Raw genomic sequence first — 13,444 nt, 5'->3', positions numbered from 1 at the left:
TATCCCCAGGGCCTTTTCTGCCAAACTGCTGCTTAGCCAGTCGGCCCCCAGCCTGTACCAATACTTGGGATTCATCCGTCCCAAGGGTAGGACTCTGCACTTGTCCTTGTTGAACCTCATCAGATTACTTGTGGCCCAATCCTCCAATGTGTCTAGGTCAGTCTGGACCCTCTCCCTGCCCTCCAGCGTATCTACCTCTCCCCCCCCCCCCACGCTTAGTGTCATCTGAAAACTTGCAACCCATCCCCATCTCCAGGCCGTTAATGAAGATGTTGAATCAAACCAGCCCTAGAATTGGCCCTTGGGACATTCCACTTGAAGCCGATCACCAACCTGAGATCGAGCCGTACTTCAACCGCCTGGTCCAAGGCAGCTCAGGGCCAAAGAGCCGTCTCAGTTCTGCAAACCCCACATTGCTGCCCGGGGCTACTGGTGAATGGCAGTCCATTGCAGTCCCAGTACAAAGGGGAGAATTCCTTGGAGCGGTGCGCCACTCCACCTGCAAGAGCCTTCCTGCCACTCAACGGGTTTTGGGCCCTGACAGACCTCGCTTTGGAAACGTCTGCCTTTCCCCGACCAGAGCCAGGGTGTTCTTGCATCTGCTGAGCTGCATGGCCCATGCACGAGCATGCTGCTGTTGTTCCAGGCTCCGTGTGCAGCCTCCGTGTGCATCAACCCATTCCCAGGCCAGGGATCACCTGGAAAAGATCATACACCACTCCCCTGGCATGGTCCCTTCACTGCAGTGGTGGACTGATCCAGGGGAAGTCCTGGAAGGAATTCCCTTGGACAGCCGTTCTCCCTCCATTGAGCTGGTATCAGATGCTGGGGACCTCGGCTGGGGATCTCCAGACCCCGGGATGTGGTCCCTGGAGGAGGACCAGATGTTAAGGAGCTGAGGGTTGGGGTTGGCTGCGGTGTCTTTCTGCTGCACCAGTCAGGCAGAGTGGCAGGGTCCAGAGGGGCAGTGCTGCCTTGGTGTTCTGCACAAGCTGGCATGGGCGAGCATGCTCGTCGGCTCTGCCAGGAGGCGCTCTCTGGGACTACAGCATCGGCCACAACCTTCGTCTGCAGGCTGGTCCCCTCTCCGGCCTCAGGGATGCCCTAGTGGATCACCGCATCCGGGACTGCCCCACTTGGAGTGACCACTCATGGTGAGAACTTCCAGACTTGAGGTGGGGCGTGCCCCCAGTGATCCTGTTTGCTGTCAGGCAAAACAAAGTGCCATTGGTTTTGCTCCCGGCAGGGCCTGCACAAGGACTCCCTCACCCATGCCTTCCGCCTGCCATCAGCCGGCCCTAGGAAAGATCAAAAGGGACATAGCACAGGTTGAACCTTGTGGGGGAGGGATAGCTCAGTGGTTTGAGCATTGGTCTGCTAAACCCAGGGAGGTGAGTTCGATCCTTGCGGAGGCGATTTGGGGCAAAAATTCATCAGGGATGGTACTTGGTCCTGCTGTGAGGGCAGGGGACTGGACTCGGTGACCTCGAGGTCCCTTCCAGTTCTAGGAGATAGACGATCTCCATTCATTTTATTTTAATGTTAGGTTATAGCGATAGCCCCCGGCGGGTCCTCGCCAGTGCTGCTTCAGCAGGCTCATGAAGATGGTGGCAGGGCAGCCCCTCCCTCTCCACCTCGAGTCTCTGCACCTCTGTGTGGTTGAACCCGGAGGAGTGGGCCGCCTTGGAGGTTCAGCAGGTCCCCCTGGGGAGCAGGGCGCCGTCCGTGAGACTGATCCCCATGGCCAAGTGGCGGGCGTTTGCCCACTGGGTGTCAATGCAGCGTATCTGCCTCGTGTTCTACAGTGTGGTCCATCTTAGATTGCCTGCTGCGTCTCAGGAGCCAGGCCCTAGCACGAGACCCCCCTAACAGGAGACCTGGCCATCTCCCCTTTCACCCACCGATTCAGGGACAAGGCTTTCTTCATGGCATGTCAGATTCCTAAGAGGCCGCGAGAGGGTTTACCGGCAGGTACGGGCCCCCATCCCGCAGTGGGACCTTATCTGGACCTCTGCAGGCTCCCCAGCCTGCCTTTCGAGCTGCTGGGCTCCTGCTCCCTTTCCCACCGCGTCGCTTTCCCGGTGCGGGTGATGCTGGCGTGACGAGTCTGGGAGACTAAAGCTTGACCTCAGAACCTCCTTCTGCGGCCTTTTTTAAGCATAAGGTCCTGCTGTGGCCCCGCCTGGCCTGCCTTCCATGTGAACCAGGGCGTGTTCCTCCTGGCGTTCTGTCCCAAGCTGGCCAAGGCGGCAGAGGAGAGGTGTGTGCACACCCAGCCTGTCCAGAGGGCTTTGCCTTTGACTCAGTGCCCCAAGCCTTTCTGTAAATCGACCCGGCTCTTCACCGCTACAGGATCAGACAAAGGGCTGTCGGTCTCCTTGCCGAATGTTTTCCCACTAGAGCGCTTTGCAGATAGACCCGTTACCAGCTGGCCAGGGTTCTGCTGCCGCTGATTCGCCCACTTGACCAGAGCTCAGGCGGCCTTCCTGCACGTATCCTGACACGGCCCATCTGCAGAGCTGCAGCATGGTCCTCTGGCCACAAGTTCGTGTCTCGTTATGGTGTCATGCTGGGCCTGGCAGAGCTGCTGCAATCTATGCGGCCGTGAGTTCCTACCGGCCTCCCCGGGTTCTGGCTGGGCCCCCCAATGTGGGAGGGACATGAGCAAGCACTGGAAGACGAGACTGAGACGGACCGGGCCGTGTCTGGGCACAGCTGAGGGCATCCGCTCAGAGTTAATTGCATCAAATCCGGGGCTTCTTACAGCCCCTGACTGGTGACCTCTCCAAACAGGCCACAAACCAGTCCCACAGAGCACTTCAGCTGCCTGCCTGAAGCCTCACGAGCAAAACCCCTCCGACACCCCAGCAATATCCGTGCCCCAGATGGCCCCGGGCCTATACACAAGTGGGGGGGTCCTAGCATCCAATCCCACCTGCCCCGAACAAGTTCTGTCCGGTTCCAAGAAACCAGCCACAGATCCCTGGTCAATTTACCCTCTGGACCTTACCCACAAATCACGCTGAGCCAATCCTTTAGCATCTAACATCTAAAGGTTTATTATTACAAAAAAGAAAAGCCTGAGAGTGAGGTTGTTAAAGGATAGTACGTTACATGCACCGAATCTCCCAGTCCTCGATGCAGGCTCTAGCAGAGATGTTGCAGCTGCTGGTTTAAGTCCTTGTTGCGCATCCTAGGATCAGGATGGGTCCACAGGTCTTCCGGGCTCTTCGATCCCTGCACTGCTGCCTCTGGGATGAAGTGCTGAGCTGAGAACAAAGATGGAGTCCACCACATGGCCTATTTATCCCTCGTTCCTGGTCTCTTCTTGGCTACAGCAGGTCACCTGGTCCACGGCTTATTCCTGTGTTCACTGCTGGTAGCCGTTAGGTATGAGTCACCCTCATTCTTTAGGTGTGTCCTTGGCCCATCGAGTGCCATTGTCCCACAAGGCCTCACTGATTAGCATGTCCACAGGCCGGTCTCTGCCCATTGCTCAACCACATGCAGAGAAATATTCAGTATCTACACAGATTCCTACCTACACACACAGACATTTTACAGTCACATGACTAGCGTACATAGGCTCAGCAGACAGTAAGCTCCTATTCTATACGTCACATGGCCCCCTTCTATACCATTCTTGGTGCCAACACATCCACCTATGGGTGCAGCAGTGATCTGGCTGCTCCCCTGAAGACCCAGTAACGTGACGACATGTTGCTCATGTCCATTCCATGGCTCGCCTACCTTTCCCACTGTCTGTTTTCAGCAAAGGAAAGCTGGGGGGGATGACGGGTGGGGCCCCTTTTCCTGTGCCTTAGGGAGCCGTGCCAGGGTCACCAGCACTGCTCCCCTGTAGACACTGTGAGGGGAAACGTGGCACCAGTGCATGTAGCGAGCCCTCGCCTTAATGTGGAATGGACATAGGCAACGCCCCTTGAGCCCCACTGACGGAGCAAGGCAGGTCTTTGCTCGCCGCGGCACAGCAGTGCCACGTGGAACGGCATGGCTCTAGGCTTGCTCACCTGTCAGGTCAGATCGCTGCTCTGCTGGCAACTCACCTTGTGCCTGTAGCTTCCCGCTAGCCGGGAGTCTGGGCTGGAGTCTGCTTCTGGCGTTTGTATTCCAGGCACTGGGAGAGAGGCAAGGAGCCGTCTGAAAACAAGGTTAAAAGCATCTAATTCTTACATTGGTTCAGGGCACTGGCTGTTCCGAGAGGAATATTTGGGCTACAATTCATCGGAGCGTGGCAGCTGTCAGAACAGGACCGTCTCCTCCAGAGCTCAGTGGATCTGGTTTCTCAGGGCCTGCTTGGCAACAGAACGGCCCCTGGACTCCATCTAGACAGAGAGGTGGCTTAGTAGGCAACGCTGCTCCCATGACCTCACCTGGCTGGGTAGCTGTATCCCTGTGCACCCTGCCTGGCCCAGCTGTGACCGGTCCACCTCGGGCTCTTGGGAGGTGGTGTGCCAATGGGTGCTGGCAGCTTTCCCTGCCTAACGTTCAGTACAGCTGGAGGGCAGACTGCTTGTATGTACGTCAGCGGATCAGCGTCCCTTTGATCCCACTGTGTGCCACTCACCCTGGTCCCAGGAGCTGACGGGTGGCTCAGAGAACAGCGGAGAAATTACACCCAAACCAAGCAGTTCAGCCTGTCGGCAGCACCAGCCCCGTGCCCGTCTGTAAGCATGCACCGCAAGGTGACACGCCTTGTTCTTCGGCATTGAGTTCTCCTCTTGTGCTAACCTGTCTGTCCGGACTTCCCCAGAGCCTGGGCAAAGCAGGGAGAGGCACTGGTAAAAGCAGCATGGCATCTCAGCCATTGCAGCTGGCCAGGGGCTGTGCTTGTTGGGGGTCCAGGAGTCGGCTGAGCAGAGAGCACCAAGGCGGGTGTGCCGGTATGGAGGAGGGCGGTGACCTCCAGACCTCACATGGCCGGCTTCCGTTCACTGAGACGCTGGAGAATCCCACGCAGCCAAAATGACTAAAGCTGTCCCAGCACAGCCAGCGGAGAGGGTGCTGTCTGGGCAGACACACTGTGTTCACGTTTCCTGTAAGGGCCTGGATCCAGTAACCGGGGGGGATGGATCCAGTAACCGGGGGGGATGGATCCAGTAACCGGGGGGGATGGATCCAGTAACCGGGGGGGATGGATCCAGTAACCGGGGAACGGCCTGCTGGAACTCAAGCTTCTCCTGCATGGCACTTGTATCTCCAGAGGCTCATGCCTTATCCATTAGGCCACTGGAAACCCCCTCTGCCGTCAGCGGCTGCCTTATCCTGCCTGCCTTCAGTGGATGCCTTATCCCGGATGCCAGCTGCAGCTCTGGGGAAGCCAGTTCGGTTTGCTTGGCTAGTGCTTTTCGCCCCGCTGCGGCTTGCGGAGCTGCCTGTGGAGGGGATGCCTTTGGGAGGCCCCAGGGCATGGAGCTGCTGTGTTCAGCCCTGGGGGGGACGGGTCACTCGGTAGCACAGGCTGGGGCTGCTCTATTCCTAGGCTAGCTGCTTGGGTGAAATGGCCCTTCCTGCGAACTGCTGGTCTGTGCTCCCAGCTCTTGTCTAGGTGCGGCACCAGTCCTGTCCCTGCATGAGGAGCCTCTCCCTTCTGCTTTCTCAGCTGGCCGGCTTCTCTGGGGAGGGGTTTCTGGACTGAGAATTCCCCAGCAGCTTAAGCAGCAGATTGTGGGCGTTGGTCCGAACTCATGGGTCATCCCTGGTGATCTTCCCCCGACTCCAGGTGGCTCCCTCACAAGTCTGGAAATGCCTTTCCAGCCCAGCTGTGCCATAGTGGGAGGTACCTTGCTGGTTGCTATGCTGGGCAGTGGGTTGTGAGTGACCTCCACTGGCTGCTGGCTGCAGCACGGCCCAGCAGGGCAGGGGATGAGTCATTATGCAAGGGGGCTTCGAACCTGTCTGACCAGTTACCTCCCAGGGAGCGGAACAATGGGAGGAAGGGGAGTGGAGCCCTGGCTGGGGACAGGGCTGGAAGTGAGTTTGTGTGGTTCTGGCTGGGATCATGGAGGAAGCAGCCTAGGCAACGGGCTGGGATTTAGGGGCCCAGGCTCCCCCATCTCAAGGGGGGCTGAGGCATCCTAGGCCTGCCCTGGAACCAGATGACATCTGTGCTAGGCTGTATCCTGGAGAAGCAATAAACTCCCCCTGTTCTACTGGCTGGTGGAGTCTGTTCGTGCCATTACGGGGGTGCAGGAGATGGGAAAACCCCAACGTGCCGTCACACCAGCCATTGCGTGGAAATCCAACCCCCAGGTGCACAGCATCATGCACCCAATGGGCAGGCAAGACAACGGGACGGGTTTTACTTCAGGGCCCTTGGGCATTCCGCAAGCCTTGCTTCCTGGTCACCCTTCGCAGTGGCCTTGCCTGCGGTCTGTGGGGCGTGCTCCCCCTCGCTGGCTGGCGGGTACGGCCGAGAGCCCCCTCCGCGGGGGCAGCATGCTCAGCCCCAAGGGAGCATGTCATGCGCTTGGCAGCCCGCCCTGCATGGCCCTCGGCGGCGGGGCAAGCGGAGGCGCTTGCCTGTGCCCTGGGTCAAGGGGCATGGTCAGTTTCGGTTGATCTCCCCTTCTCCTGCCCCATCTGTCCGACGTGCTGGCCCCATGGGTGGCGAGGTCACTGCTCCTGCCGCGAGGCCTGCGCTGTTCGGTGAGTGGCAGATGGGAGTGGGGCTGCTAATGCGGGACTGGCTGGGGCTCAGTGGGGCCGTGTGGCGTGCAGTAACTGCAGCTTCGTGCGGCAGGGCCTGTTGCCGCAATGACAACGGGGCGTGGGGAGCCAAGGCAGGGATGGGGGACGTAACCCAGGTCACCCAGCAGGGGGTGGCAGAGCTGGGAACAGAGCCCCGGCTTCCTCGGCCCCGCTAGACTTCCCTGCTCCTCCTGTCACCGCAGGAGGGGACCGTGCAGAGCCAGGCCGTCACTCGCTGCCGTCGCCTGTCTCTAGCCAGGGGCCTTGTCTGGCTGCACGGGGGACGTGCTCTCGCATACGTGCTGGGGGGGCTTGCGGAGCGCGGCCCTGGTGTGCCGAGCCAGCACAGATTGTCCGGGGGAGGGCCCAAGGGCTTGGTCCTGGTGCGACGGGGCCGTCTCTTTAAGCAGGAGTCTCCTGTAGCGCCCCCACCCAGCTAACGTGTTCGGGGGCAGCTCCTCCGCTTGTGGGCTTGGTGCATCCCCGCCCCTTGGGGAGCTGCCGTTGCCGATGGACTAGATGAGGAGCAGGGTGCGGCCGGGGGACACGCTAGCGAGGGCATCGGGGCTGGGTGCACTGCCCTGGGGACTTGCATGTGTGAAGGGGCACAGCACAGCGCAGAGGCCCCGGAGCTCAAACCCTGCCGTGCCCTTGTTTGCAGCCAGGGTGCGAGCGCAGGGCTCGCTGCCCACTGGTCCCTGGCTATCGGCAGGGCTTGCCGGTGCCACGTGTGGGGCCTTGCTCACAGGTGGCCAGGGCCTGAGCCCTGTTGAACCCCACTGGGCTCCTTTCCCTGCGCTGCCAGGAGACCTGCCCGTCGAGCTGGGAGCTCAGGGCTGGCAGGGGTGAGAACTTCATGCCGGACCTGGCTCAGAGCGGCCCGGAAGTCCTGGTGGTGGCCCCCGGGCAGCTGCACTCACCAGCCTCGCTGTGCTGCAGGGCTGCCCGCTGCTTGGGCAGGAGCTCGCCTGCCCCACTTCCCTCTGGCGCTGCTGCTCCGATCCCCGAATCTCCTCTGCAGTGGGGCTCCAGTGAGGCTGGCCGTACAGCCTGGCTGGCCACCCCCCGCCCCACCCCCAGGGCCCGCTGGCATGAGCTGTGCCTGGGAGGTAGGCAGCTGGCCCACTCCCCTCTGCCCAGCGGGGCCAGTTGTGGCCCCTGGGACTTCTCCGGTCTCCTAGCTCCCAGCTGCCTACTGGCCCCTCTGCAGACGGGACGGAGACGCTCGTGTGCAGCAGTGATGCTTACTGCTCCCTGCGCAGTGGCTGGCCGTGGGCGTGGCTGGCTTACTGTGGCGGCGTGGTGCTGGAGTGCACGTGGGCTCCTCGTCCAGGCTTGGGAGGCTGTTGGGCCGTTGGGGGAGTCGACAATCCTGTGAGAGCAGAGTCCTGTGAGATTGCCCATGATGAGCAGGCGTCTCGCTCCCTTACTGAAGGGGGGTCTGCAGAGCTCGGGGTTGCCAGCACGCGAGCCGGCATCATTGAGGAGCTTGGGGGGTGCAGCCTGGGCCGGGAAGGGAGGCCGATGCTTGGGGCCGGCAGAGGCGGCTCTGGAAGCGTGTGTGTGTGGAAGGCTGTGTGGCGGTGCTAGGAAGGGGGGGATGCTTGGGCAAAATGATGGGGGGCCACGATAACCACCTAGATCCGTGATGGGGAAACTTCCTTGGGGCGAGGGCCGCTGACCCACAGAAAATCAGTCAGGGGCTGCACACAAATGAGAAGCAAAAAAACCCTATATATATATATATATATATTAAAAAAAAATAAAATACCCCCCTCCTCCCCACTGACGTGACCCCTGGCTGGGGAGACCCTCCCTGCATTCCCTTCTCACCCAAGCCTCAGCGGGTGAGATGTTCGTGTGGTCCAGCCCCATAGGGAGGTAGCGGGGGGCTGGAGGGTCAGCACAGGCTCCCCAACGCTGAGGGAAAGCCCTCGGCCTCAGGCAGGATCCAGGCAAGCCGGGGGCTGCGTCCGGCCCTGAGGTTCCCCGCCCCGCCCTAGAGACAGGAATGGGGTGGGACCAGAGGGCACACCCGCTGCTTCTCCAAGCGGTTAGCGTGGCTGTTGGAGCACTAATGTCCTGTCTGCCTCCCTGCAGGTCCTCTCGGGCTGCGCCATCATTGTCCGAGGGCAGCCCCGTGGGGGGCCCCCTCCGGAGCGGCAGATCAACCTCAGCAATATCCGTGCCGGAAACCTCGCCCGCCGGGCTGCTGCGGGCCAGCCGGATGCCAAGGACACCCCAGACGAGGTACGTGTCTCCTCACTGGGGCAAAAGGCTCCCCGGGCTCCGAGCACCCAGGACTGTGGCCAGGCGAGACCCTCCTGTGGGTGCCACCCAAATACAGCCTGGCCTGGCAGACCGCCAGCAGGAAACCTCAAGCCAGCAGTGACTTTGGGCCCGGACCCAGAGCTCAGTGTAGCAAGTCCTCAGCCTTGGGCCAGTGTAACTTGATCCCTGAGTTCCCGTGCTCCCTGCCTGGGGGGCTCAGTGCAGACTCGGGATGTAACAGTGCAGCCGATTAACCGATAGGCAAAAGCTTATAGGCTAATGCTATAGACCACATGCATCTCCCTCTCCCTGCCAGTCAGCGTTTAGCAGGCTGGCCAGCAGCCCGGCTCAGTTCTGGCTTGTGGTGGGTCCGGGACCTACCCCTGCTGCGGCTCTGCATTTAAAGTGCATTAGGGGCTGGGTGGGCGGGCAGCCCGGCTCAGTCCTGGCTCACGCTGGGTCCGGGAGCTCAGATCCGCCCAAGCCGGGGGCTGCTGCCACCCTGTGCTGCTGCCCCTCTCCCAGTCCACGAGGGGAGCTGGTTTTTAAACGGGCTCCCACCTGGCATCCCGCGTTGCTGCCTCTGATCCAGTGTCTGCAGGCCCCGCCCCCAGGGACTGTAGAATAGTTGAGTAACCGATAACATTTCATCAGGGTACTCGACTAGTCAGTGAACTGATGTTTAACAGCCCTAGGGCAGATCCCAGTGCCCGGGTGTGGTGCTAGGAGTAGGATGGGGTCTGAGCCCACCCTGTGCTGCAGCAGAGTGCTAGGGGTGCTCCCCCTTAGGGGGTGCTGTGAGTGGGGGTCAGCCCCGGAGTCCTGGTCACATTCTTGCTGCAGCCTCGTGTCTCGGTGAAACGGACGAGCCTGCTGGAGCTCCTCTCGGTGTGCTTGTGGAGCGCTGGCTCCGGGAGGGAGAGCGCCTCCTGCTGGAGCTGCAGGGCCTCTTCCCTCAGCCTTGTCTGCGTTCTCTAGCAAGGGGGGACCAGGCCCAGCCCTGCTCAGCTTCGGGGTAGGGTGAGTCCCAGTCTGAGGGGGGATACAGGATAGGGTGTCCAGGTGTCCGGTTTTCACCCGGACCATCCATTATTTCTGGCCCTGTCCTGTAACCCCCCCCAGAAATACCGGACTGTAAAATGTGTCCCTTGTACGGAAGGCTGGTGGGGACATTCCTTCTCTGCCATGTCCGGGGGGGGGGGGGGCAGTGAGGAGTGTGGGGATTTTTAAAGGCACAGTGACCTTTTTGTTCTCCCATTGGTTTTTTCGCTCAACTTTCATCCTGTTTTTTTTCTTTTGCTCAACCAAATTTTTCCTGCCATGTTCGGGATTTTTGGTGAGAGCTGCTGGCCTAGCAAAGGAGTATCTGCCAGGGGTGTGTGAGAAGACCAGTTCGATTTCCTCTGGCTCAGAGCCCTTTTGAGCTAGGCAGGCGGCTGTCCTCAGCCGGGCCTACTGAGTGTAAAATGTTTGTCATCGCATAGCGTAGCGGGGTGCTTCCGTTCTGGTGCCCTAGCTCAGTGTTTCTCCACCCGTGGTACGAGCACCCTTAGGGGTACTCGAAGTCTGGGGGTCCATCAACACAACCGACATGTGGAGAACTGAATTTTCATTTTAAGTTTTACGACGCTTGATTATTTTTGTACTTTTTACACCCAAAAATGTCATCGCCCGCCTGGCTGCGATTACATTGTTTAAACAAATGTTTCAACGGGAGAAAAACATTCTGAAAACTGTCGGTACCGGGGGTACTTAATGTTTTGTTTGAAAAAGGGGAGTACTTTATTTAAAAAAAGGTTGAGACGCACTAGTCGAGGTGAATCTTCCAGGCTACCAGCCTCCAGGGAGGCAGAGACTGGGGGAGAGATGCATCCTAGGTGTTGTCTGGCAGGAGCCTAATCGGCTTTCGATGGAGGAATCTTCATGGGGGAATGGTTAACTGCTCCTGTGGCAGCAGATCATGGTGGCCTTGCTAGTGTAGGTGCTGGGCTCTGATGAGAAAGCTGGTCTCCCAGCACACTGGTGGATGGAGCCGAAGGTGGTGTGTTTCATACCCTGGCCTCCTGAGCCCAGCTGCGGTTTGCGGGCGATCTCCTCGGGGGTACCCATGAGCTACAATGCTGGTGGTCTTCCCTGCCCCCACCCGTTGCCCAAAGCAGCTGTCTGCTGCGTGCTGAGTTGTGGGAGCTGGCTGACTCAGGCTGGGGTTGTGCGTGGAGCTTTTTCCCTGTAGGACGCTACTTCAAACACTGTCACCCGGTGGCTGTTTGGGGTGACCTGAGGGGCGGGGCCAATCCGATCTGCAGTGAGATGGTGCCGTGCTGAAGTTGTACAGAGGGGTGGGATGGACGTGGGTCTGGGGAAGAGGTGCTGGCTCTGCAGCATCCCATTTGGGGACAAACAACTCGGCCTCCTGCTTTTGCTCACCAGCTCTGTGCGTACGACGTAGCACAGACCTGCACTGAGTGTTCAGCTGCAGTGCTGACCCCTCCTTACCAGAGTCCCCTGCTGTCTTGAGCGCAGGAACTCCGGCTGCAGGGTGCTAACAGAACCCGCAGACCGAGCTGCCTTGCACACCGCTTCACTGGAGGGCTAGATACCGAGAAGACTTACCCAGCGTTGCCTGGGTCCTTAACTCATGTCCTTCTAAAAATCAAGTAGTCCTATGGCACCCTAGAGACTAACATCTCTGTAATATCGGGCGCCTTCGTGGGCACAGCCCACTTGTGAGAGTCATGGAATTGTATCTTCAGTTCAATCCTTGCTCTGGAGGGGGAGAACAACCCCAGCCCCTTCTCCCTGCAGCAGCTCCTCTCCATGGCTGCTGCAGCTCCAGTGGCCACAGCTGGGGAGGGTGCACGTACCCCGGCTGAGGCAAGTCTTAGCATCCCTACCCTGTCCTTCCCCAGCCAGAGTGAGGGATGCAGCAAACTGCACTTTCCCCTCGCTCCCTGCTTCTCCCACCTCCCCATGTCCAATAGGAAGGAGGTCAGGATCACAGAGTCCATTTTGCAGGTGGGGAAGCTGTGTGCTCTGTTTGCTAGGCAACACTGCCTCCCTATGAGATCTCTCTGCATGGTGCCTAGCAGTGGAAGGGGAGCCCTCAGGCTGATGTCACTTGGAGCTCCAGTGATGGTTCTGTTCTTCCCTAGCCCTGGGGGTTTCCGGCTCGTGAGTTCCTGCGGAAGAAGCTTATTGGGAAGGAGGTGTGCTTCACGGTGGAGTACAAGACCCCCCAAGGCCGGGAGTACGGCATGGTGTACCTTGGGAAAGGTGAGTAGCGGCGGCTCGGGCTGCCAGACACCCTGCAGGTCTGCTGTTGCTGGTGGGATGAACCCGACACCCCACTGCATTGATGGCCTCAGGCTGCCATTTAGTGCACTGCCATGAATTCTAGGGACATTCCAGTGCGGGCTCTTCCTGGCCCTCCGGGCACCCCCTGGGTGGGTGCTGGGTTCAGCCAACGCTGCTGCGGACTAACGCTGCTGAATGTGCTCAGGCTGCTTCTGGCCGTGGGGCTGGTTGAATTGCCTTAGGTTGCCTGCTGCCGCCGTTAGGCTACTACGAATCGTGTGGCGTTCGTCAACTGGAGACGAGCAACAGAAGGGAGGTCTCATAGCTCCTTTGCAGTTAGTGTCCATGAGGGTGTCCATTGGACTGTCTTGAGTCAGCACAGCCTGAGAACGGCCACAGTGGGTCAGACCAAAGGTCCATCCGGCCCAGTGTCCTGTCTGCCGACAGTGGCCAATGCCAGGGGCCCCAGAGGGGGTGAACAGGACAGGGAATCCAGTGACTTCACTCCTGTCACTCATTCCCAGACAGGCTAGGGACACCATTCCGGCCAGCCTGGTGTAGCTGTTGATGGACCTAACCTCCATGGATTTATCTAGTGCTTTTTTTGAACCCAGTTAAAGTCCTGGTCTTCACAACCTGTGGAACTCCTTGCCAGAGGATGTTAACATAGGTTGTGTGAAGAGAACACCTGCTTCCTATTAAATTTCATTTAGTGACCCTCTAGTTCTTGTCTTATGGGAAAAAGTAAATAACTTTTTGTCCACACTGTCATGATTTTAAACCTCCATCATACCCCTTTCATTTGTGTCTCTTCCAAGATGAAATCATAGAATACTTGGACTGGAAGGGACCTTGAGAGGTCACTGAGTCCAGTCCCCTGCCCCCATGGCAGGACCCAGCACTGTCTAGACCATCCCTGATAGACATTTATCTAACCTACTCCTAAATATCTCCAGAGATGGAGATTCCGCAGCCTCCCTAGGCAATTTATTCCAGTGTTTAACCACCCCGACAGGAACTTTTTCCTAACGTGCAACCTAAAACTCCCTTGTTGCAGTTTAAGTCCATTGCTTCTTGTTCTATCCTCAGAGGCCAGGAAGAACAATTTTTCTCCCTCTTCCTTGTGACACTTATAGATACCTGAAAACTGCTCTCATGTCCCCCCTCAATC

At 59.0% G+C, this 13,444-nt stretch overlaps 1 protein-coding gene across 1 annotated transcript in view; it reads left to right on the top strand.

Moving 5' to 3' along the window:
• Positions 1-276: 276 nt before the first annotated feature.
• SND1 (staphylococcal nuclease and tudor domain containing 1) overlaps positions 277-13,444 on the top strand; it is a gene marked incomplete at its 5' end in the record, with an annotated part of 277,106 nt that continues 263,938 nt past the window's right edge. The window contains 3 exons of the mRNA XM_089777623.1: positions 277-432; positions 8,809-8,958; positions 12,132-12,252. Of these exons, the coding sequence (XP_089633749.1) occupies positions 277-432; positions 8,809-8,958; positions 12,132-12,252 (427 nt within the window). The remainder of the gene's footprint in view (positions 433-8,808; positions 8,959-12,131; positions 12,253-13,444) is intronic.

This window comes from Pelodiscus sinensis, chromosome 1 (genome assembly GCF_052426305.1).
Source record: "Pelodiscus sinensis isolate ZL-2025 chromosome 1, ASM5242630v1, whole genome shotgun sequence".
NCBI classification, from domain to species: Eukaryota; Metazoa; Chordata; order Testudines; family Trionychidae; genus Pelodiscus; species Pelodiscus sinensis.
The sequence above is the reverse complement of the archived record's forward strand: the minus strand, read 5'-3'. Positions and strand labels throughout refer to the sequence as shown.